Genomic DNA, 23,581 nt, shown 5'->3' with positions numbered 1-23,581 from the left:
ACGTTAAGAGTGATATAAACTGAGCTCAAAAAGAAACTTATAATTTTTCACAAGGTCATATCTTGAAATCCTGTCCATCAAATTGAACCAAAATTACACACATATTTACTTCAATACTCTACTCTTAGCATGTCAGTAACCAAGCAGTTATCCAACTGACACAACAGCAAAATGCACTGACATGGGACAGCTTCCTGGACCACATTCACAGCCCAGCCCTGTTTCATGAAAAAAGTGTATGAAAAGCAGAAAGCAGCACCGTTTTATCATCTGTGCAAGGATCTTGTGTGCATTCTCACAGATTTTTTGTCCTGGGTGCCAAATGTTGGGCTGTGAAAGTGAAGGAAGTCCAGGAAGTTGTCCCATGACAGTGCATTTTGCTGTTGTGTCAGTTGGACAACTGCTTGGTTACTGACATGTGTTTTGAGTAGAGTATTAAGGTAATCCTGTGTGTAATTTTGGTTCATTTTGATTGACAGTATTTAAAGATATGACCTTGTGATTCACAAGTTGTAAAAAATTATAAGTTTCTTTTTGAGCTCAGTTTAGTTGACCTATCTTGTCTGTTCCCCTTTTGCACGGATCAGCCATTTTGCCACCAAAACAAGGTTCTCTTTGCAAATGCATGCGGAAAATGTGCATTTTTGTTTGTCGCGCTTTTCTAGCAATGCGCCAGATGGCTTTTGCAATGCATACGCGGTAATTAAACCATGCATTTGACAGGCGTATGCACACCCCGCACACACTTTGCGTGTAGAGCCTTGTTTTGAGATGACCGCACGATCAGCGAACATAGTGTGTGTTAAAGTAGACAAAGTATAGGACTTCAATTATTAATTTGTGGTGCTTCTGGTGAGATGTCACAAGACAACATTTCTCAAAATAAAATATAACTTTTAATCTGCGACGTAATAAGGCCAGCCTATCACACGCTGATCAAACTATACACTACTCCCAACAATTACAGGATGAGCTTATGATCAGTGTTTCACAAATTCATCTTCACTTTCAGAGTTCTAATCCTTGTAGATTCCGATCGTTTACCAGATCCTTTCGATTCCAGTCGTTTCGCTCGCGTCGTTATTCCCGATGACAAACCACTCCCATCATTTTCTACTTTGATCTTTTTAGCGTGTTCTTTGGCAGCAGCATTTTCACCCTGTTTGGCCAAAAGCGATGCTTTTCTCTTGCGTGCGCCTGTTAATTTCTCACTACCCGACTTTGGCGATGTCGGACTGTCACCCATGGTGACACTTTCTGTATCTGGCGGTGCAACCGAACGCTTTCTTGCAGATTTGCGGACTACGATTTCTTCTTGATTTAAGCTTTGTTCTTTGTCTACATTGTCATCATCGACAACACTCTTTTTAGTTCCTTTTGCTTGATCCTTCACGCTTTTATTCTTACTTTTTGCATTTTTTGTCGCTTCATTTTCTTCTGTGTCTTTCTTTCCCTTAGATTCTTTTTTACCTTTACCTTTTTTGTTTCTTGCTTTTTACCTTTTACCTTCACCTTTCCAGAAGGGGCAGCATTTGAATCCTCCGCAGTCGAGCTTTTGTCACTGGCTTTTACCGGTGTTGCTGTACTTACAGGCACTAATGTCATTCCCGGAGCAAGCTGTGTTATAGGATTGACTACAACCGGCCGTTGCGCAACCGGTAAAAACGAACCAGCTGGAAGCAGGACTTGGCCACCGCCCGGCAATGTATACAACACATTCAATGCTGGCACCGGTTGCATCGGTGCAGCGTACCTGTCCGGTATTTTTGGCCGTTTTGCTAGTTCCTGTTTGACAGCCAATACTGAGCTGAGAACATCCGCGTTGAAAGCTTTGGATATTCGCGCCTCGACTGACTCTTTGGATGGATCATGTTTCACTTTCGGTTCTTTGGGTTTCTTCTTCTTCTCCTCTTCTTCCTCATCTAGTGTTGTCAGTAACGACGTATTATCCGTTATCATTGATTGAATTCGGTCCACAACTGAAGTAGGCACCGTTACATTTGGAGCTAGAGTCAGTTTAGGTAATACTGGTGGTGGTGCAGGCACCGTTTCTTCCCTTGACTTTTTCTTCTCTTGACTTTTTCTTGACTTTGACTTTTTCTTCTTTCGTGACTTTTCGTCACTGGACTTCGTCCTTGGTGACTTCTGTAGACGACTGCTCGAGCGTTCTTCGTCCGAGTCCCAATCCGATGAAACTACCTCGGGGTCAAAATCATCATCTTCCTCCTCCTCCTCAAAGTCTGATTGCGTCCCCAGTGCACCTGTTGATATCAACTTGGACATCAAATTGCCCTTTGACCTTGTAGTGCTTCTAACAGGTGTATCGGATAAAGGACTAGTCACATCTGGAGAGGCTTTCTTTGATGTTGATTTGGTGCTTGGTAAAGAAGCCTTTGATGGAGTGCTTGGCGAGGTTGCTGTAACCTCTTTTGACGGTGCTGACGCTGATCTGGTGCTTGGTAAAGAAGCCTTTGATGGAGTGCTTGGCGAGGTTGTCGTAACCTCTTTAGACGCTGATCTGGTGCTTAGTGACGAAGCTTTTGACCCTGATGGCGTACTTGATGAGGTATCAGCGATCTCTTTTGATGCTGATCTGGTGTTTGGTGACGAAACCTTTACCGGAGTACTCGGTGAGGTTGTTGCAATCTCTTTTGCTTTAGATCTGGTAGTGGGTGATTTGGAAATGCTAGCAACAGTAGATTCCGATGCATTTTTTGATTTCGGTTCTTCTTCTGAACTATGGGTGTCGATTGATTCCGTCTCCGATGCTTCCCGGATTGTTACGAGTATTGGCGGCGAAGCATCCCCGGAATCACCGGGAGCGGCTGATGTGGAGTTGGCTGCATCCTGCGAATCGTCACCCTGGGATGCATCGTTGGAATTCTCAGTTGTATCACTTGTTACAGACTCGTTAGTTTCAGTTGTTGATAGCGTTTCGGATACCGACTCTGACACGGTTGACGATGGAACGCCAGACCGCCGTGTGCGGTAAAGTTCTGCTTTCCTTTCTTGGTCTTCATTTTCCTTAGCCACTTTGATTACTGTGCTCAATACGTCATTACTAAACGCTTTTGAAAGTTTTGAACGCTTCTCCTGTTCCATCTCGGCATTTGCTTTGGGTACTTGTGGTTGGACTATGGTAACGGGTGTACGATTCATCACCTCCTTAGCTATGTTTAGTACTTCGGGGGAGAATGCTTTTGATAATTTAGCATTCTTGGCAGCTTCAGTAAGGGGAGGCACAGATGTAGGGATAACCACACTTGGTTGCGTCGTTATCACCTTACTCAACAGCGGATTCGGCACAACGGTTCCGTTCGCATTCACTATCATCCCAGTTGGTCCTACGATGTTGGTCCCTGCAACTACTTGATTCTGTCCCACCAGCTGATTCAGTTGAACAGGGACTCCAAGATGATTATAGAAGAGGCCTCCTGCTGTTGTGGAATACGTCATAGGCATCTGTGGTATGTTTGCGGGCACCAGACGTGGTGGTGGGACAAATATGATGTCATTTTTCACCATCTCTGCATAGGATCTGGGGTATTGTTCTTTTATAGGTATCCATTTCTTCTTCTTCTTGCCCTCCTGCTTTGGTTGGTCATCTTTGATGCCGAGATCCGCCTCATCTGGTTTCAATGGAAACACACCTGTGATGAAGAGAAAATTAAATGTGTTAGGAATACACCCAAATGAATTAGGAATACACCCAAATGTATTAGGAACACACCCAAATGTATTAGGAAAACACCCAAATGTATTAGGAATACACCCAAATGTATTAGGAATACATCCAAATGTATTAGGAATTACACCCAAAAAAGAAATCTATAATTTTTCACAAGGTCATATCTTAAAATTCTGTGCATCAAAATGAACCCACATTACACACAGGATTACTTTGACTCTAAACACATGTCAGTAACCAAGCAGCTGTGCAACTGACGCAAAAGCGAATTTAATTCCCGCTAAGGCTGAACAACGGGGACCCAGTTATGGCTGCCAGTGAGGTGTAGGAATGTGTGAAATGGGATTCGTCTATAAGGTCGAAAATCCTACAATTGTGTTTAGTTACTTCACATAATACAAGGCGGTTCTCGAACCACGAGTCTCGCCTGCTTTTGTGACCGCCTTGCTTTTGCGATTAACTGTTGGTAGAGAGGTAAATGAATTTGGCGGTTATCGGCTGGGCACGATTATCTGGCCGATGGTAACTGTACCCACCAAGTTTCATGCCCATGCAACAGTTTTTACTAATATGACCTCAGATGACCCTGGTGGCCCTGAAATGACCTTCTAAAATTTTGGCTCTAAATGTTGACTGTACCCCTCGTGCTAAGTTTCATGCCCATACGACAGTTTTTACTAATTTTACCTCAGATGACCCCTGGTGGCCTCGAAATGACCTTCCAAAAATTTGGCTTTAAATGTTGACTGTACCCATCAAGTTTCATGCCCATACGAGTTTTTACTAATTTGTCTTCAGATGACCCCTGGTGACTCAGAAATTACCTTTAAATGTTGACTGTACCCACCAAGTTCCATGTCCATCCAACAGTTTTTACTAATTTGACCTCAGATGACCCCGAAATGACCTTCCAAAAATTTGGCTTGAAATGTTGACTGTACCCACCAAGTTTCATGTCCATACGACAGTTTTTACTAATTTGACCTCAGATGACCCCTGGTGACCCCAAAATGACCTTCCAAAAATTTGGCTTTAAATGTTGACTGTACCCACCAAGTTTCATGTCCATACGAGTTTTTACTAATTTGACCTCAGATGACCCCTGGTGACCCCAAAATGACCTTCCAAAAATGTGGCTTTAAATGATGACTGTACCCACCAAGTTTCATGCCCATACAAGTTTTTAATAACTTGACCTCAGATGACCCGAGTGACCTCGGATGACCCCGTAATGACCTTCCAAAAATTTGGCAAAACCAAAGAACTATTTCATCAAAGTAATAAATCAAAACAGAAAGATGCTTCCTTTACGAGTTATCACTCATTGAAAGTGCTACTTTGCTATACTTTACATGGAAAGCGACTATCTTAAAGTCGTCATATTTCATTAATTACATGACCGATCAAGCTGTTATTGGGATATGTGATGCACAGTTGAAAATTAATTGTTAAAAGATTTGGTGACCTCAGTTGACCTTTGACCTTGTATGTGACCTTTGACCTCACGAAATTGGAAAAAGTATGTTGCGCTGAAAAATCAAATTTGGCAATACCAAAGAACTATTTCATCAAATAAATCAAAACAGAAAGATGCTTCCTTTACGAGTTATCACTCATTGAAAGTGCTACTTTGCTATACTTTACAAAGAAAGCGACTATCTTAAAGTCGTCATATTTCCTTAATTACATGACCGATCAAGCTGTTATTGGGATATGTGATGCACAGTTGAAAATTAATTATTAAAAGATTTGGTGACCTCAGTTGACCTTTGACCTTGTATGTGACCTTTGACCTCATGAAAATCTAATCAGGTCGAGTACCTCTGGCCACGCAACTCCCCACCAAGTTACGTCACTGTACCCCATACGGATCTCCAGATAATCTGTTCACAAGGTATTTTGCTTATTACGCATATATTATGCAAATTAGGTACTTAATTACCATATTTTACGCTCAAAATCTAATCAGGTCGAGAACCTCTGGCCCCGCTACTCCTCACCAAGTTACGTCACTGTACCCCATACGGATCTCCAGATAAGCTGTTCACAAGGGTTTTTTTGCTTTATACGCATCAAATACGCATAAATTATGCAAATTAGGTACTTAATTAGCATATTTTGCGCTGAAAATCTAATCAGGTCGAGAACATCTGGCCACGCTACTCCCCACCAAGTTACGTCACTGTACCCCATACGGATCTCAAGATAAGCTGTTCACAAGGTTTTTTTTGCTTGATACGCATCAAATACGCATAAATTATGCAAATTAGGTACTTAATTACCATATTTTGCGCTGAAAATCTAATCAGGTCGAGAACATCTGGCCACGCTGCACCCCGCCCAGCTACGTCACTGTACCCCATACGGATCTCCAGATAATCTGTTCACAAGGTATTTTGCTTATTACGCATAAATTATGCAAATTTGGTACTTAATTTCCATATTTTGCGCTTAAAATCTAATCAGGTCGACACCCTCTGGTCATGCTACCCCCAATAAAGTTTCATCATCATAGCACTTACGGTTCTCAAGATAACGCGTTCACAAGCTTTTTCCGAACACACACACACACCCCGCACCCCCACCCCCACACACACGGACACACACACACCATAGTGATTACTAAGTCTCTCCCTGAACATTCAGGCGAGACAAAAATTGTAGAAGCATAATTCTGCATTTATTCAAGATGGCTCCATTTGAAATTCACACTCCCTGTGTGGGAAAATAAGGTCCTATCTTCCATAAGGACTGTATGAAATTCAACTGGAATACCGTAAAACTTGATAGTTAGCATATGTGCTTACTATAGAGCGCTCTTGAAAACATGAAATTGTACCGGCGCTTTACAAACTGAGCTAATGGGATTTGCAGGTTTACTTGTTCCTATATAACTATTATAAGTGTATCGATGATTTCCTCAAAATCTTTTACACTTTTGTGGATGGGGCTCTTCATGTTTGCATGCTTAAAAAGCTCTCGATAGTAAGCATGTATAATGCTAACTATTGAGTTTTTTACGGTAGCAACACTGACATACCTCTAGTCCTAAACACCTCCTGGATCTCATACATTGAGAAGCAATTAGAGAAGAGCTTGCGGAACGTGACAGGGAAGAACGCTTCTTTGGCCGGGCTTTCAGCTTGACGACGTAGTTCTGTTTGTTTGTATTGACTCAGTTTCTCCTTGTACGCCTCCTTGAGACTATGCAGCAATGGTTGGATAGGACTCAAATACTTCAACACCTGAAACAAATCGAAACAACAAATAAATATTACTGTAAATTTTAATAGTCAAAATTTCCTTTAAAAATTTTACATTTCCAAGACTAATATAGAAATGATCTCCACTTGAGATGAGTCTGGTATTTATTCCTAGCTAAGAGACATATGTAGAGATGTAAGTGACCATCCACTCCCTGAAAAACATGCGAGCCTAAGGCGAGCACCTCACTCAATTCCTGGGGGGCAGGGGCTTAATTCGAAATGTAAAAAAAAAAATCATTTCTTTTTACATTTCCGAATTTTTTGGGGAGGGGGAACATTTCCGAATTCCAGGAATTTCCGGAAGACTTAGATCCCTGCATATGTAGCAGTCAACAAGTGCATTCGATATATGGACGTACACATGTGACATGCAATATTGTTTTTCAGAAAAACAGTGTTCAAAATTTATTGTTTTCTGTATTGTTTTACAGCCATTGTTATCAACTCTGATGTAAGACATTCATTGTTACCTCGTAATATTTCTTTGTTTACCCCACCCCTGCCCGCTCATCAGTGTTCACATTTTTTTGTTTCCTATATTGTTTTCAGCCATTGTTATCAACTCTGGCGTAAGCCATGAATTCATTGTTACTTCGTAATATTTATTTGTTTACCAATATTTCCAACATTCATACCTTGCTGTGCATAGGTACTAGGTGTACAAACCATTGCTCAGCCATCGTTATCAACTCTGGTGTAAGCCAGTCATTGATACCTCGTAATATTTCTTTGTTTACACCCCCACCTCCCCTTCCCCCCCCCCCTCCCCCCAATATTTGCAACATTCTTACCTTGCTGTGCATAGGTACTAGGTGTACAAAGTGTTGTTCAGCCATTGTTATGAAGTTCAACTCTGGCGACGGTGTACTGTAAGCCATTCATTACTACTTCATTTTGGCTTTATTTACCCCCACACCCTGCCTGCGCATCCCCCATCCCTCTCCCAATATTTCCAACATTCTTACCTTGCTGTGCATAGGTACTAGGTGTACAAACTGTTGTTCAGCCATCATTATCAACTCTGGTGTAAGCCATTCATTGCTACCTCGTAACATTTCTTTGTCCCCGCTCATCCCTTCCTCCCAGTACTCTCCCCAATATTTCCAACATTCATACCTTGCTGTGCATAGGTACTAGGTGAACCAACTGTTGCTCAGCCATTGTTATCAGCTCTGGTGTAAGCCATTCATTGCTACCTCGTAATATTTCTTTGTTCCCCCTCCCCCCGCTCATCCCCTCCCCCCAGTCCTCTCCCCAATATTTCCAACATTCATACCTTGCTGTGCATAGGTACTAGGTGAACCAACTGTTGCTCAGCCATTGTTATCAGCTCTGGTGTAAGCCATTCATTGGTGCCTCCTGCCCGCACATCCCCTCCCCTCCCCCTCTCAGCCCTCTCCCCAATATTTCCAACATTCATACCTTGCTGTGCATAGGTACTAGGTGTACAAACTGTTGTTCAGCCATCGTTATCAACTCAGGTGTAAGCCATTCATTTGTCCCTTTTAAGATCAGCATAACAGGATCATCTGCGCTGCGAGACGGTAGGTAGTGAAGGAACACACTGCGGAACCATTCAGCCTGATCATGAAAAAATAATAACAAGTTGAAAAGATATTATTAAATTATACGTGTACAAATGAATTTCAACACATCATTGCAATACAAATTTATTTCAGGTGGAACACAACACCTTTAAAAGTGTTCTGCACAAGGAGTGTGTACCTGAAATTGGGGTTACTGAAATTCTTGTTGTATTCGATGAATATAATTTTGAACCACCAGCGGTATCGGACTAATCGGAGTTTAAAAAATGACCAAATTTTGCGCAACTGCCTAGCTAGTTACCATGAACCTAAAATGGGCGACTCCATAAGAAATCTGCTCCCCCTGTGTGGGAGATTAAGGTCATGCGATATATATATATATACTGAGATATAGAATTATATCTTACTGACTTTGTCATGTTTGGAGACAAAATTTCACTGGCTTTGATTTTTCAACAAAGAACAGTATCGGAGAGCAGTGACGTAGCCAGGGGCAGTGGCGTAGCCAGCACTTTTTCAAAGGGTAGGCAAGAGGAGGGGGGCAAGGCGACTTTCAAGGGGGAAAATTTGACGAAATGGTCAAAAATGGGCTAAAAAGTACAAAAAAGCATCCCACAGGGGGACAAGACTTCTCACAGGGGGCAGCTTCCCCTTAGCTACACCACTGCCAGGGGAAGAGGGAAGCTACCCCTGTGAGAAATCTTGCTCCCCTGTGGGATGCTGGCTGCTCCCTTGAAAGTTACGTTCCCCCCCCCCCCTTCTGAAAACGTCCTGGCTATGCCACTGTTGGAGAGAAGTATATGATTTGGCACATACAGCCATATGTACATGCAGTACATGTAAGTCTACTTTGATTGATCCAACTTGGACTTAAGGTACATGCATGGTAGCTGTTATTAGGAATAGGCCTACATGCCCTCAGTGCTACATACAATGTAGTGTGTACACACAACATAGAGCTCTATAAATACAAGACTCATGGAGAAATCCTAGTAATCAATGGGTTATCCAGTTAAATATGTTCAGAATACAGTGTATGCATATTACACTTTTAACACTTGAAGTGAACTAACTCCGTACATAATTTCTGATATCAGGTTTAGTAACATTTCCAGGGTTAAGAATAACAATGTCCCATCTCCAATAGCTGCCAGATATGAACAAATACAGAAATTGTCAAATGTCTATAGGGCAGCTATTGCCGATAGGGCCACTATAACCCCCTTGAATTGATTTCTTACCAAAATAGCTGCCGATACTTTCTTCTCTTCAGCTGCCACAAATCCTGCCTCGGGTAACCCCAGAAAGTCAGGGATATCTTCTCCCTCGCTGGCATACACCACACACGGCGGCAACACATGGTATCCTACGGCATTAGCGGCTACCAACATCTCCACCTCAACCAGCTTCGCACAATCAGACTCCCATCGCTCCACCTCAAACTGCTCAATTTCACAGGCGTAGATTCGTGATGGCTTCGAGAAAAATTCACCATTCTCGAACACTTCAACTAATCTGCTGAAGTACTGTTTGGCCCAGTGGTGTCGGTGATTCGCCAACGCCGTTAACTGCAGCGGGGTTTGGTAGAGGCCCTCCAACTCTTGGTGGCGCTTGACAAATGCAATCCACCATCCCTTTTCGTCTGCCAGCGTCTCGTCGCGTAACTTCAGAAGTTGTTTTGCTAACGGCGCCATGGTCTTGTACGTGATTGGATGTTTTAATTTATTCAACGCAAACGCGTACTCCAGCACCACTTTCTCCTCTTCTTCGGTCAGTTTACCTCGTTCCCGCAACCTGATGAATTTAGGCGTGCAGATCCGACCTTTGACCTCCTCTCCTTTCATCGCTCTCTTTATATCACGGACAGGGATCTTAAACGCCTTGTACGCACCTTTCACCGAGTACTCGCCGTTTTTCACTGCATTCGCAGCGGCATGCACGTCTTCTGCCGTGTAATTCCAATCAACAAATCGCCGCTTCTTCCTTTGAATCACTTTGCCCTCCTTATCTACGCGCGGCGTGGTCTCCACACGTCTTGAGTCCCAGTTCATTGTTAACTCTCCACGTTCTTTCATATCTTTGACTATTGCTTCCAGCTTCTTAATGGGTACGCCCGTCTGTCCTGCAGCTTTCGCCACGTACATACCCTCATCACGTACAAGCTTGATAGCTTTCTCAATATTTTCTTCAACATTTTCAAAGTACACTGTTACTTTCTCTGCAACTGATGAATCATCATCAGCGGCTACTTCTGCAGCGGCTACTTCTGCAGCAGCTGATTCTGCAGCAGCTGCTTCTGCAGCGAGAGCAACGGCATTGAGCGCCTCGGTAGCAAGCAAATCGGTAGTGACCACTTCATCAGCAACAGCATCTGCTACAGCAACAGCTACAGCATCATCTATGTCAGCATCAGCGACAGCTTCAGCACCTATTTCTATCGTTACCTCCTCAGACATCTTGCCGATGACTTACTCCCTGGAACCTCACATCTGTAAAATAAAAAAAATAGCAAGTAGTTTAGAAATGATGTGTTTTATTAAATGTGTACCTGACAGAAGGGCAGTTCTTGGGCTTTCGTGGATCATAAAAAAATTAAATAGCATTTTTATATGTGACCCACTCTGAGTGACAAGACCCACCATAAGCCACACTCGGCCATTTCGAGATTAGGCGAGTCAAAGTTGGGAAAGGAGTGGAAAACCTTGCAGATTTTGTTTTTCAGTTTTTATTTATTTTTTATTCCGCCACCGAACTGCGTTCTTAGTTTGCACACATGTATTATGCGAACGCATTATCTTGCGATCATTGAGGATCAATAAGCGTGCCACTGTTGCGTGTCGGCACGCGCGCCATTTTATATGACTATCCACTATCGTGTCATAATATGTATATAGGTGAAAACCAATCAAATTTTGCATGTATTCACAAGACGCACCCACTGAATTAAAATAGGGATTAAAAAGCTGGGAAGTGGAACAATGTACTTCTATTGTCCAGTTTGCCATCAAGATATTGAATGCAACTTCAGACCCCGGACCCCGGTGTTGTCACTTCCTATTCAAAGGCATAATGCACGATCGTTCCCAAATTCAAAAATACCCCCCTTTAAGTTTAATTTTGCCTGGTATCAAGAATATTTTTAGCATTTTATATTACCCCTATTTTACATAAAAACGGGTACAAATTAGCCTTAAAAATTACCCCTATTTTTGGCATTTCAAGCTAGTACACTTTTCTAAAAGCACTCCTTTTTTAACATTTAAAGAACACAGTGCTCAGCCAAGCTGGGCAAGTCCCTAGTGACGTTACAGGTGCTGTAAACTGTGACTTTGGACACGCATGGGATAGGGTTGCTCAATTTTTAATCATTATTATGTTTTCATGAATCCATCAAGTGTGTGAAAATATTGGATCCAAAACATAATAATGACAAAATTGGATGCTTTATTGTCTCGCTATGAGTTTTGAAATATTGTATGGCCACGCGGTTTGAACTCGCCACCCAAAAATGGTGGTTTTGTTACGCTTTTCCAAATCGAGACTCATTCAAATTGTTATATCTCTGCTTAAACAAACGGTATTGAAGTGTGCTTGGTGTCATTTTGTAGCTAAATGAATGCCCTAACAGACCTCCAAAGGAGAATTGTTTATCAGCTACGATAGTGGAGTTAGAGTTGTTTGAGTTCAGAATGACCGAGGTGGTGGATGAGGCGGTGGCGGATGAGGCGGTGGCGGTATATGCAAAGTCTATGGGAAATAAAGATTTTGTGTGTGCGCGTTGAATCAACTGATCATATCTTTGCATCCATATGGGCTACAGACATAGTTAAGAGCTCGTTAGAAAGAGTATTAATTCTGCTAATTGTTTTTAATCATTTTGAACTCTTTATGATTGGTTTAGTCTATAAAATGCAAACTTTTATGTACAAAACTACCCGTTTTCATATTAAACACTGTAGTACCGTAGATTGGGGTGAATAGGGACGCAGGGGTGAATAGGGATCTCAGTTTTGAGATCTCATTTTTTCACATTTGGTTAACACTTTTTTTTTTCCACATATTGAAATAGCAATCAAACAGTGTTTTGAAAATGGTTCAGCAGATGTTAAAGAATAAATTTAGGATACAGGGTGTCCAAAATAAAATTATCTCAAAAAAGTTCTAAAAAATGGTGTGGTCAAAACTTTCCTGCTCCCACAGCCACTATTTTAGAAAATGAGCTGGAAATTCACCAGGACCTAGCCTGTTAGGTCTTACAACTTTCTCAAAAAGATTATTTATTAATTCTGATAGGACAGAAAACAATTTTTTAAATATTTTTCAGGTAAAAGTCATCTAATACGGGGTGAATAGGGACACCCTTGCCACAACCACCCTTACCCCCACACCCTACACTACCACCCTACCCTGCTCCACCCTTACCCCACTACCCTCATGAACCTACCCCACCACCTTAACCCTACCATCACCACCCTTAAATCACTATACCACACCCTGATCGCACTAGCCTCATTAAACCTACCATCCCCACCGCCCTACCCCACCACCCTACCCAGGCTACCACCCTCATCCACCCCTAATACTATCATGCCACTGCCAGAACCTAACACCCCACACCCTACCCTAGCACTCTACCATCCTACCCCACCCATCTACCCCACCATCCTATCCCCTACCCCAGCACCCTATCCACTGCGCCACCACCACCACCACCCTATCCACTACCTCTACCACCATGATACCTTTTCTAAATACCCCACTACCCTGATCCCACTACCCCAACACCCTACCTTACCCACCTACTTCCCTACCACCCAGAATCCTACCCCAGCCATCCTTACCCCACCACACCCTCTTCTTGTACTGACGAGCCTGATCAACGTTGTCAAGAAATCAGATTTTAATCAGTTATGATGGTATGAATTACCTTGACATGTTTCTATTGTTTCTTAAAACTTACTTGGTGTCCCTTTTCCCTCCATGTGGGGGTAAAAATGCAAACACTCCTTCAAAGTTGTACTTTCCTTATCAAAACCAGTGCTGTCCCTATTGACCCCAAAGTCGGGGGTCAATAGGGACACCAAAATTTTGTTAAAAAAATATATAGGCTACCCCCCACATATATTCAATTTTTTATATTATAATGGTGGATTAACGGCATCATGGGTGGACATAATATGCCCTCAAAAGTTTGGCTCATGGGGCGACAGGAAAAAAACTACAATCTAGAGAGTGCCAAAACTGTCCCTATTCACCCCAATCTACGGTACCGTAAGTAATGCGGATCTTCAAAATCTAAAAGTTGCTGTAAATCCTATCATAGTCATAGTTTACATTTTCTGAGAGGAAATTTGATGAGAAATCTAAATATGGACTTACTTTTTTTGTATGGGTTAGGGGTAAAATGTTTCGTTCAAAATATGTTGAATTGTAAAAAATTTGAACATATTTTGGGACACCCTGTATTCGAGATTACCAAACAGCTGTGATTTTTTTTTTTCTTCCAAAGTCAGTAGGCTCCCCCTACCTCTAACCAAATCAATGTTGTTTACTTTCAGTTTATAACTGCAAGTTAGTAATAAGCAATGCATTAATTAAGTGACCCATTTTTTATTTAGATTTTTTTTTATTCCACCCTGTATAACTTCAAGGTCACCCTGTACAATGAGTTGAAATGTGTATATTTAAATTGCTTTTGCCTTCAGCTTTCCAAAAATATATACTTTTGCTAGTTTAGGGTTGATAGTTGTGGAGATATTCTAATTTGAAACTTGATTGGTGTAAAAATTCATAATATTTGTGATGTAACGCTAAGGGTGGCGAGTTCAAAACACATGGCCGTATACGGTACCGTATCACATGTTTTTTTCCCCAAAAAAATTCAATTATTTAAATTTACATCAATGATTTTTTTTATATTGTGATTTAAACAAGCAACCCTGTATGTGTCCAAAGTCACCCCAGTATCAAGTCACCTCGGTATACTTTACAGTGTAAACTAGAGCTACTGTGGCTCACGAGCCACGAATGTCAGGCGGTGATTGATTCTGATTAGCATCGTTTGACCTTAGACCTCGGGTAAACTCATGCTATACTCCCCAAGTGTCAAGGATCATTTTGTGCAAGTTACAGCTCGATTGGAGCAACTTTAAATTTGACCTGACCTTTGACCTCGGATGACCTTTGCGGTTTTATACTCCTGAGGTATTAGGGATTGTGTTCCCGGAGTTACAGGATGATCGGAGTAACTTTAAATTTGACCTGACCTTTAACCTTGGATGACCTTTGCAGTTTTACACTCCTGAAATGTCGGGGATCATTTGTCCTGAGTTGCAGCTCAATCGGAGCAACTTTAAATTTGACCTGACCTTTGACCTCTGATGACCTTAACGGTTTTATGGCCAATGTCGCTTCGCCCAAATGTTCTTTACCCACGATGTTGAACGATTTAGCTTTTAGCCACTTCAGTAATACTGTAGCCTTTCATACGTAACTTAATTACCGTACCCGATTACGCGCAGCTTGTTTACGTTTTTTGCCGGCCATTGTTTACATAAAATCCTATCCCTATAAAACCCTACAACATGCAGTTAGTTACTTCCAGTGTCACAATTCACTAAAATTGCTGTAAAATCTGAAAAAAACTTAACCAATATTCATGATTCAACATGATTGTCTGATTGTCTCTATGCACAAAGTAATTGCCCATATGACAGGGTTCGAGGTTTGAGTACGGTTTCACTGCCAAATGTGTGAAAAAAATATTTAGGTGTGAAGAATACTTCTAAAAATGAGCATATGGGTATAATCAGAAATAATGGCACCAAAGTGTGACAAAAGTGTCAAAATTACAAACAGTGTTCAGAGATGTAATTGTTGTCTTATTGTAAGCAAAACATATATCTAAATTCAAGAAAAAATAAAAAAATTACTTCAGTAATATTACTAAATATATTTTTTCAACTGGTTTATTGGCAAAAGTAGTCCAAAATCTTCAGAAATATAACACAAAAGACCCATGTCATTCCTTGTTATATTTGGCAAAATTATGCAAATATGCAATTCTTTGAGTTTTAATTAATTACTTAGACACTAAACTAAAATAGTCATGTAGAATTTTTCACATGGAAACAAAGTTTTGGAAAAAAATTAAAATTTTCAATTAAACACCTAAAAATTTGTGGAAATCAGGAACAAAAGTTTTTATTTGTCAAAAGAAACATCTTGAATTTTCTGTTTAAGTTTATATCATGCAATATGATGTGCAAAAACTATGTTGAAGTTTTTAGCATCACATTGTTCTTCAAATTGATGTAAGGATCTATCTAAGTAGTGCTATTGTGTAACACTCCTGACACTGTACACTACCTGTATGGCCTGAAATATTTTATAAACTACATTTTCTAAAACAGTCTTTGTAATTTTTTGTTGACAACATCTATGGCCCTCTCAAAAAAGGCACAGAATTTAGGTGATTTATGTTCATTTTTGTTTTTCGAGCCCAGCTTGCATGTTTTTGTAACACTCCTGACACTTTGCTACAGTAACTGTATAGCCTCAAATATATAAATTTGCAAATCACATATGGTCATGTGTCATATGGTGGGGCACATTTGCGTTATAAGCACTGATTTTGATAATTTGTCCTCATTTTCACTTAAATTGATACATGTCTAAAACTATACATCTCACACCAACAAAACTATACATTTTTGGAAAGCTTATGTTTCAAGGAATCCATCAATGCAAAATTGATGTTGGTATACAGGGTGTGTAAGAAAATATATAGGGTGATATCATGAAAAAAATTAATTTGACTAGTAAATTGATAATTTATTGCATTTGCTACTGATATGGAATACCTCTAATGTAATCTAATTTTGTGGTAGGCAACACTATGAGCTTTAATAAAATGTATACTTTGGCTATGTTATGATTGACCAAAGTGGTGATACAGGGTGTGAAAATGTACGTAACTTTGCGCACCAAATGGTGATTACATTTTTGAAAATATTTTCTTTAGAGTGTATCCTACATTTATCTTAACTGCATATTTAGATTCCTGGGGTAACATGCTTTCCAAAAATGTATACTTTTCCTATCTTAGGATGTATAAATTAATTCTCAAGATAAACAATTTAAAGCCAAAACGTGTGTTGTGACTGAAAATCTTGGCATTTGTGTGTAATGAATCTAGGAAAAATTATGGGTCTTGTGACTTGCGGTTCTCAGTGAGTACTTGTAAACATGAAATAGATCTACTAATAGTTGAATATGAATAATGAATGAACAAGCTTTGATTTTGAGATATGATTTACATGTATAGCACAGAATTTGGCAATGATAAAATTTAAAAATCAAAAAGATATTATTATGTTTCCAAAATATTTCTCATAGAGATTGCATATACTCCTCCACCGCTTATCCTCCAGGTTAATCCTCGTTAACATTTTAATATTTTTCACAAATTAAACAAATGATAATTTCAAATTGTGAAACATATTTGAAAAGTAGAATAATCAAGCTGTATAATGAGCCCAAACTTAATGCAATTGGACAAAGAATAGCTCTGTACCAACAAGTGAAATCTGAAAGAGGAGAGAAAAATGTAACGCCTCCCACTATTTTGGGGTCTCACCATATGACACGTGACCATATTTTCTAAAGTAGTTTTTGTAATTTTTTGGTGACACTATCTATGGCTATCTCAAAAAGGGGCAAACAATTGAATAACATTAGTTCAATTTTATTGTTGAGCCTATATTACTTACAATTGACTGTCAGGAGTGTAACATTTTGGTCGAGCTATGAAAACCATGTTTTTATGTACATATTTCTTGAATATGAAGGTCTTTACATCATGATTGCAGCAGTTTGGCTTCAGGAATACATTTTCAGGGCTAAAAGAACACTAACAGACTGGTTATTTCTTCAGAAATTTGAATTATTGCCAATTAATTAATTCTGTGTAACACTCCTGACATTGACTATTTAGATAGGGCCAAAAAAAAAAAAAAAAGTGTTTGTTTGCCCAGACATGGGGTAGAAAGGAGTGGGTCGGTAGGTCGATTTCCTTTTTTTTTTTTTTTTTTTTTTTTTTTTTTTTTTTTTGGTGTGTGTCTTAGATCTGTACACGTGTTGCAGCAAGTGGGGTAAGAGAAAGTATACAACATTCAGCCTTACATTTTGTACTTGTGTCAAACTTTAATTATAGGTTAATGAACATGTATTAGGCCGTGTAAAATTAATATTTTGGTTCTCGTCCCCTCCCTCCTCAATTTCTGGGATTTGTCAGATTTTTATTTTTTTTTTTAGATTTTTCAATTTTTTAGACTTTGGAATGATTTATGAAATCTTCATACATATAAATAAGTTTATTAGAGAACAAGCATCACTTCCAAGTCTTTTGTGGTACTCTAGGGGTTTATCCTCAGAATCTCACATTTGAAAAAAAAAAAAAAAGGGCCACATCAAATCCTCGAGCACAAATAAAAAAAACCGAAAAAAACACAATGCAAATTTGAAAAAAAAACAAACAAAAAAAACACCTCCCTCCCTCATCAATTCATGAAAATCCTCTGGACGAGAACCAAAACATTTAATTTTATACGGCCTTACTTGTTGGGAGAGATAATAATGCATGCGTGCTGATGTTGATGCGTAGTGCAAGTGCATTATTTTGTCTAATTTCTACGCGTAAAGTATACGCGTTCATTAACCTATTTTAATAGTATTTCATACACGAGAAAAAAAACCATGTGATTTTTGCTGTTTTTTATAACAAAACTATCACTAAAAATGTTGGAAAATAGGACCAAATATAAATGCATCAACCCACCCGAAAAATAAATAAATCCTATGCGATGCGATAGCGTGCGAAAAACACTGCACGTAGTATGCGGATTGCACATTATACACAATCAATGCACTCCGCATACTTTTCTAACCGCTTTTCTGATTGGCTGCATTGATATCGGAGTGAATGAATGTATTTCAACCTAACCATATAGCCTAAAGTTTAACCTCTTTGGTAACCATGGTTTTCCATGGATTAGCATGTGTTCCTCACGGACCAACCTGGGTAAACAAACAAACAAACAAACAAAATCGGGCTGCAGTACAAAATCCCAGACCATACATGTACTTATGTCATGCTTCTCTATTGATGTTGATTGATGGTAAAATATTGATGGGGAAGGCTAAATGGGCAAAAAATGAAAGCTGTGATTGCCAATATTAACTTTCAAGTGTCATTTGGCATTTTTATGGGGAAAAAACATCATTTTCTTTATTTTTATATCATTGTAAAAAAAAAATATAAAAAAAAAGTGCATGATGTTTTTTGATTTTTGGGTCGGTCGTGTCTGGGCAAACAAACACTTTTTTTTTTTTGGCCTAGCTGTAGCAAACATGTTCAAGCAATGGCAATTATTTTTCTTGTTTTTGAGTTCCTATCCCAATGCACTAATAAAATAAAAAGTAATGTATGAATATTGCCAACTTGGTGTATGAAAAAAATCAAGTTGAATTCTGATACATGTAACACTCCTGACGAGACAGAATTTCTCTTTTCAACTCGCTCTAAAAAGAAAACAGTTTTGATATCATGCAAGTTTAATTTTTTCCAAGTTTGGCCCAAATGTTGCTTTTACTTTAAACGGACTGAAATAGATTATTACTGTCATCACAACCTTACAATGCTACACAATCTGGCGAGAAGTGATTTTTGGAACATATTTTATTTTTCGCACCATGTAGTCTTCACATGTTCCTAAGTAGACTATATTACTGCGACTAATGTGAAAGAATTTGGTACTTAATAATAGCAGACACTTCACAAAATGCCATGAAAACCCATGCAACACTTTGCAACTTGTATATTTTTTACAGTGCATGACTAAAAAACAAGTACCTCTTTTCTTGTCACGCTAAAGTGTAACACTCCTGACCATATGGGGAAGAAAATTGGGCATATTATTTTTTACATGACAGCTATGACACTGCAAATTGCTGCGGTTAAAGAGAAAATCATAACACACTTTTTGAAAGATGAATTTCTTTGCTGGTCTTTTTCATTTGCATAGCAGGCATCAAAAACCAAACGGTGCCATTATTTTTGACTTTACCCATATAGTATTTCTAAGGTAAAAATGTCTGAATTTTCAATTTTTCTAACTTAGAATACTGTATCTTAAGTCGTTTTTGGGTTAAACATGGATTTATGGCCATTTTTTACTGAAAATGACCAGTTTTAGGTGAAAAAAAAATTCACCATTAATTTTGAATCCCTAATATTTTCTACTATATAGATAAATGTTGTCTTTCTCTGTTATTTTGTATTACCTGATGGTTTATTTGTTCACATAAAACTGTTTTTAATTGATTTCATTGCTTACTTTGTATACCATACCCGGATAAAGTTGAACTTGAAAGTGAAAAAACGAAGCCCAAAAAAGGCCATTTTCGAGAGATTTGTATCTTAGTTTCGCCATAAAATTTGATCTAAAGGGGTTAGAGACCTCATTAACCCCTCATTTTAATGATATTTCAATTTGCCACACACTGGTAATAATTTTAACTTCCTTCAAAAAAGAAAAATTGAAGAAAATTGCAAAAATGTTACCCCTACCCCTAAGCGTGAAAAAAATATGGCAAATTGTAAAAAAATTATTTCGGAAAAACTTATGGAGGTACAGCTCTGAAAAGTTGATCGATTGTGCACTCTACCAATCCCCACAATCGATTAGATTTGTGGAATGATGCCATGTATACTTTTTTCAAAATAATTTTTTTTACGACTCAGATTTTGCCCCATTTTGATGTTCACACCATTTTTCTGATGTATCAACCCCTTAAACCCAAAGGTCACACCCATAAAAGTTATTCCAGGAAGAGCAGTCAATGCCTTTCATGTTGTGCCCTCAAATATGTAATTATAAAGGGATGATCTGATGATAATCGACCACCGATGATGAAGAATCTTTCACACCGGAGATGCAATGTAGTATGGGCAAAGCATGGTTGCTTCTGGTATCCAGCTAAAGTCATTTCCCCAACTGATGTACCTGAACATCTGAGAAGTTCTATCCTGAGAAAACTGAAACAGAATCAAGTAATAATCAAGTGGTATGGTGAAGAGAGCTTTAGTTCTGTACCAGCTCATCACATCAACCACTTATCAGAAAATAAAGTTGATGCAGCCGGTGCCGCTAGATCACACAATATTCAGTTGCGCTATCAACAAGCCATTTCTGATGTCAGGGGTGAATAAAGTGCTATGCTTCAGTATAAAACATTTTAAGATTGTGTAAAGGTAATCAGTAAATACATTAACACTTTAAGAACATCATTTCTTTATGAGTTTAGACATCAATAGATATATTGTCTTGACACCAGACCTGACCGCTATATGTTTACAAAATATATAGGAATACAGGGGCCTCAGTACCAACATCATTTCATTTTCATACATGATAACAGTGTTTAAGCAGTCTTTATAGTTTGTTTAACATATTTGTAGATTCAAAACAACTTTAACTGAAGTAATAATGCTCTGTAACTTTTTTTAAATACAGTTGTGTTCCAAGTAGACTCCCAGGATTGGTTAACATTTTCATATTATTCTTCGTAAAAACAACATGCGCTTAGAATTTGTTACATATCTTTAAAATGGTGATACCCTGTGTATTAAAAAGTTCAGAAATGGACTCAGCACAAAATTCTAGTCCAGAAAACATGTATAATGTTATGATAACATGAACTTCATTTTTCCCCCATTTTGGCAGTAAAACCGTACTCAAACCTCGAACCCTGTCATATAGTCTGTTGCCTTCACTAAATGCTAGCATGCTAGAGTATACTAAACATGATGGGAGATAGGCCATATATGTTTAAACGCACCACCCTATGTATAGTATACCCTAATTTTTATAATTTTGAGTATACCGGGCATGCGGGTGTACATGTAGGTACAACATCATCAAATTTCAAAATCACCCCTAGGCTATTTTTTAAATATCGCAACCAATGTAATGTTCGCGTTCGCGACATTATATATCGATTATCGAACATGGTTTTACAATATTAAAATAACCACTTTTTTTACGAAATTGGGAACGATCATGTGTAGGCTTGTTCACAAAATTTTCAAGTAGGATATTTCACATGGAAATTATTTTGTTTATTCTGTAGGTCAAAAACTAGCGAAGTTATGGGCAAATGTCTGTTTTTAAAAAACTGCACTTTTCTGCGACCATCATTGACAATGCCTTCCAATGACTTACTGTACAAAAAAAGCATGTAATGCATCATTTTTTACCACGATGATCCATTTTAAACAAAGGCGATTTTATTTTATGAAATCTAACTTTCACTGCATGCTGACTTCTGTATCAAGGATAAAGTACCAGCACTTTTTAGACTGCGTCGTCAAGTTTCTGGAAATTCTGGTGACTGGTGTCGAAATTTCAAATTTTTGTATAATTTCCCTATGGGGATTACACAGTTAAGCCATTGACTGTGAGCTACTGTGTCTGTGGTCCAAACTTTTTGGATTGAATGTCGCCCTCTATAATATTAATAAGCAATGTGGACATGTCTATCATGCGTACACATACAATCATTTCAAGTGATAACACCAGGCCAGAACACGATCATGTCAGTAAAGTAAATGAATATCTGAATTTCTGATATTTTATTTTCTGCTGGGACGTGACTGCACTGATTCTCCGGATTAAAGATCCAATCGCTCAACTTTAACTACGGTACCCTTGAATGAAGATACATAATATCCCATGCAACATATTCAAGCTTGGTGACATCGTACATATTAAAATAATCATGATGAATCAGATTGTGTTTATATACTACCAAATGGGTATGCATTATTGGCACTGCATAGTAGATTATCATGGGCCAGTCATGTCTATAGCAACTCTGCCGAATTTTGCACCTCGGCATCGGGTCATTTTGATACAACCCCTTACAAACATCAGAGGAAATATATAATAAATCAGTTTGTTCTAAACCATAATCTTCATCAAATGTACTTACCAAATCTCCACGTTTTTGAGCGAATGCTGAAGTTTTTAGTAATTTCGTAGGAAACAATACCAGCCACAACATGTCTGACTTCGCGTTGGCAAAATGAATCATGAATATTAATGAAATGACGTCAAACAAAAATTGTTATCCATCTCATATACATTTTATATCCGCTAAACTTAATACGGGTAGCGCGAGCGCCCTTTGCAAATTTTGCTTTAAAAAAAGTCCCCAAAAGGAAAAAAGCCTGAAAAAAAGAAGATATAATTTGGCTCTAAGTTTGAGAAAATTTTGAAACACACCCTTTCTTAGGGCCTGTGCAATTATTATGATCCTGGTGGGAGGGTAAAATTGAGAACTCTTTGGCTGGTCAAAAAGGGGGGGGGGCAAGGTGAGAGGGGCACCTTTTGAATAAAACGCTCTCAGACTCAAATAAAAACAGTACAGAAACACTTAGGAAAATAATAATATGCCAATTTTCCTGCTCGCTACGCTCGCAACATAGGCCTACGGTATCTAGCCCACTTAGGCCTAAAGTTTGCAAATATTCAAGTGCAAGGAACCATATCTGGTTTCTTTATACGAAATCATTTTCGTCTCATATCAAACTCGTGCATAGGACATTCACGTGTATCGATCCCGGGTATTGATTTTAGTATCTCTGCAGAGAAAGTAATTATTAGCCAGGCGATGTCGGTGTGCCCCCCCCCCCCCATGTCAATTTGAAAGAAAACTGTGTGAAGGTCAATTTTGCTAACTGATATTGAAAAAAAACCTCCCTCGGCTTCGTCCGGCGCATAAAGGCGCTGGAACTGACAATAGCGATATTAACACAGAATAGCAACACTGACTGCTAATATGCAATTATCAATGTGAGGCTTTGAAATTAGCGCAATTATGATGAGAATTTGTTGAAATTAGCGCAATTATCAACCATCTTTTGAAATTAGCGCAATTATGAATTAAACGTTGCAATTATGAAACTTTCAAAATGCTCCATGAAAATAGCGCAATTATGATAATAACTTTTCCAAATT

The 23,581-nt window shown here is 38.9% G+C and overlaps 1 protein-coding gene across 1 annotated transcript; it reads right to left on the bottom strand.

Annotated features, from left to right (window-relative positions):
* Nucleotides 1–136: 136 nt before the first annotated feature.
* On the bottom strand, nt 137–22,644 carry LOC140146343 (uncharacterized). Its single transcript, XM_072168151.1, has 5 exons — nt 22,554–22,644; nt 9,743–10,990; nt 8,377–8,535; nt 6,729–6,933; nt 137–3,650 (listed from the first exon to the last, which is right to left on the bottom strand). The coding sequence occupies exons 2-5, from the start codon at nt 10,955–10,957 to the stop codon at nt 1,390–1,392; spliced, it is 3,840 nt and encodes a 1,279-aa protein (XP_072024252.1). The 5' UTR covers nt 10,958–10,990; nt 22,554–22,644; the 3' UTR covers nt 137–1,389.
* Nucleotides 22,645–23,581: the final 937 nt, after the last annotated feature.

Source organism: Amphiura filiformis, chromosome 2 (genome assembly GCF_039555335.1).
Source record: "Amphiura filiformis chromosome 2, Afil_fr2py, whole genome shotgun sequence".
NCBI classification, from domain to species: Eukaryota; Metazoa; Echinodermata; class Ophiuroidea; order Amphilepidida; family Amphiuridae; genus Amphiura; species Amphiura filiformis.
This window is presented reverse-complemented; position numbering and strand designations above follow the sequence as displayed.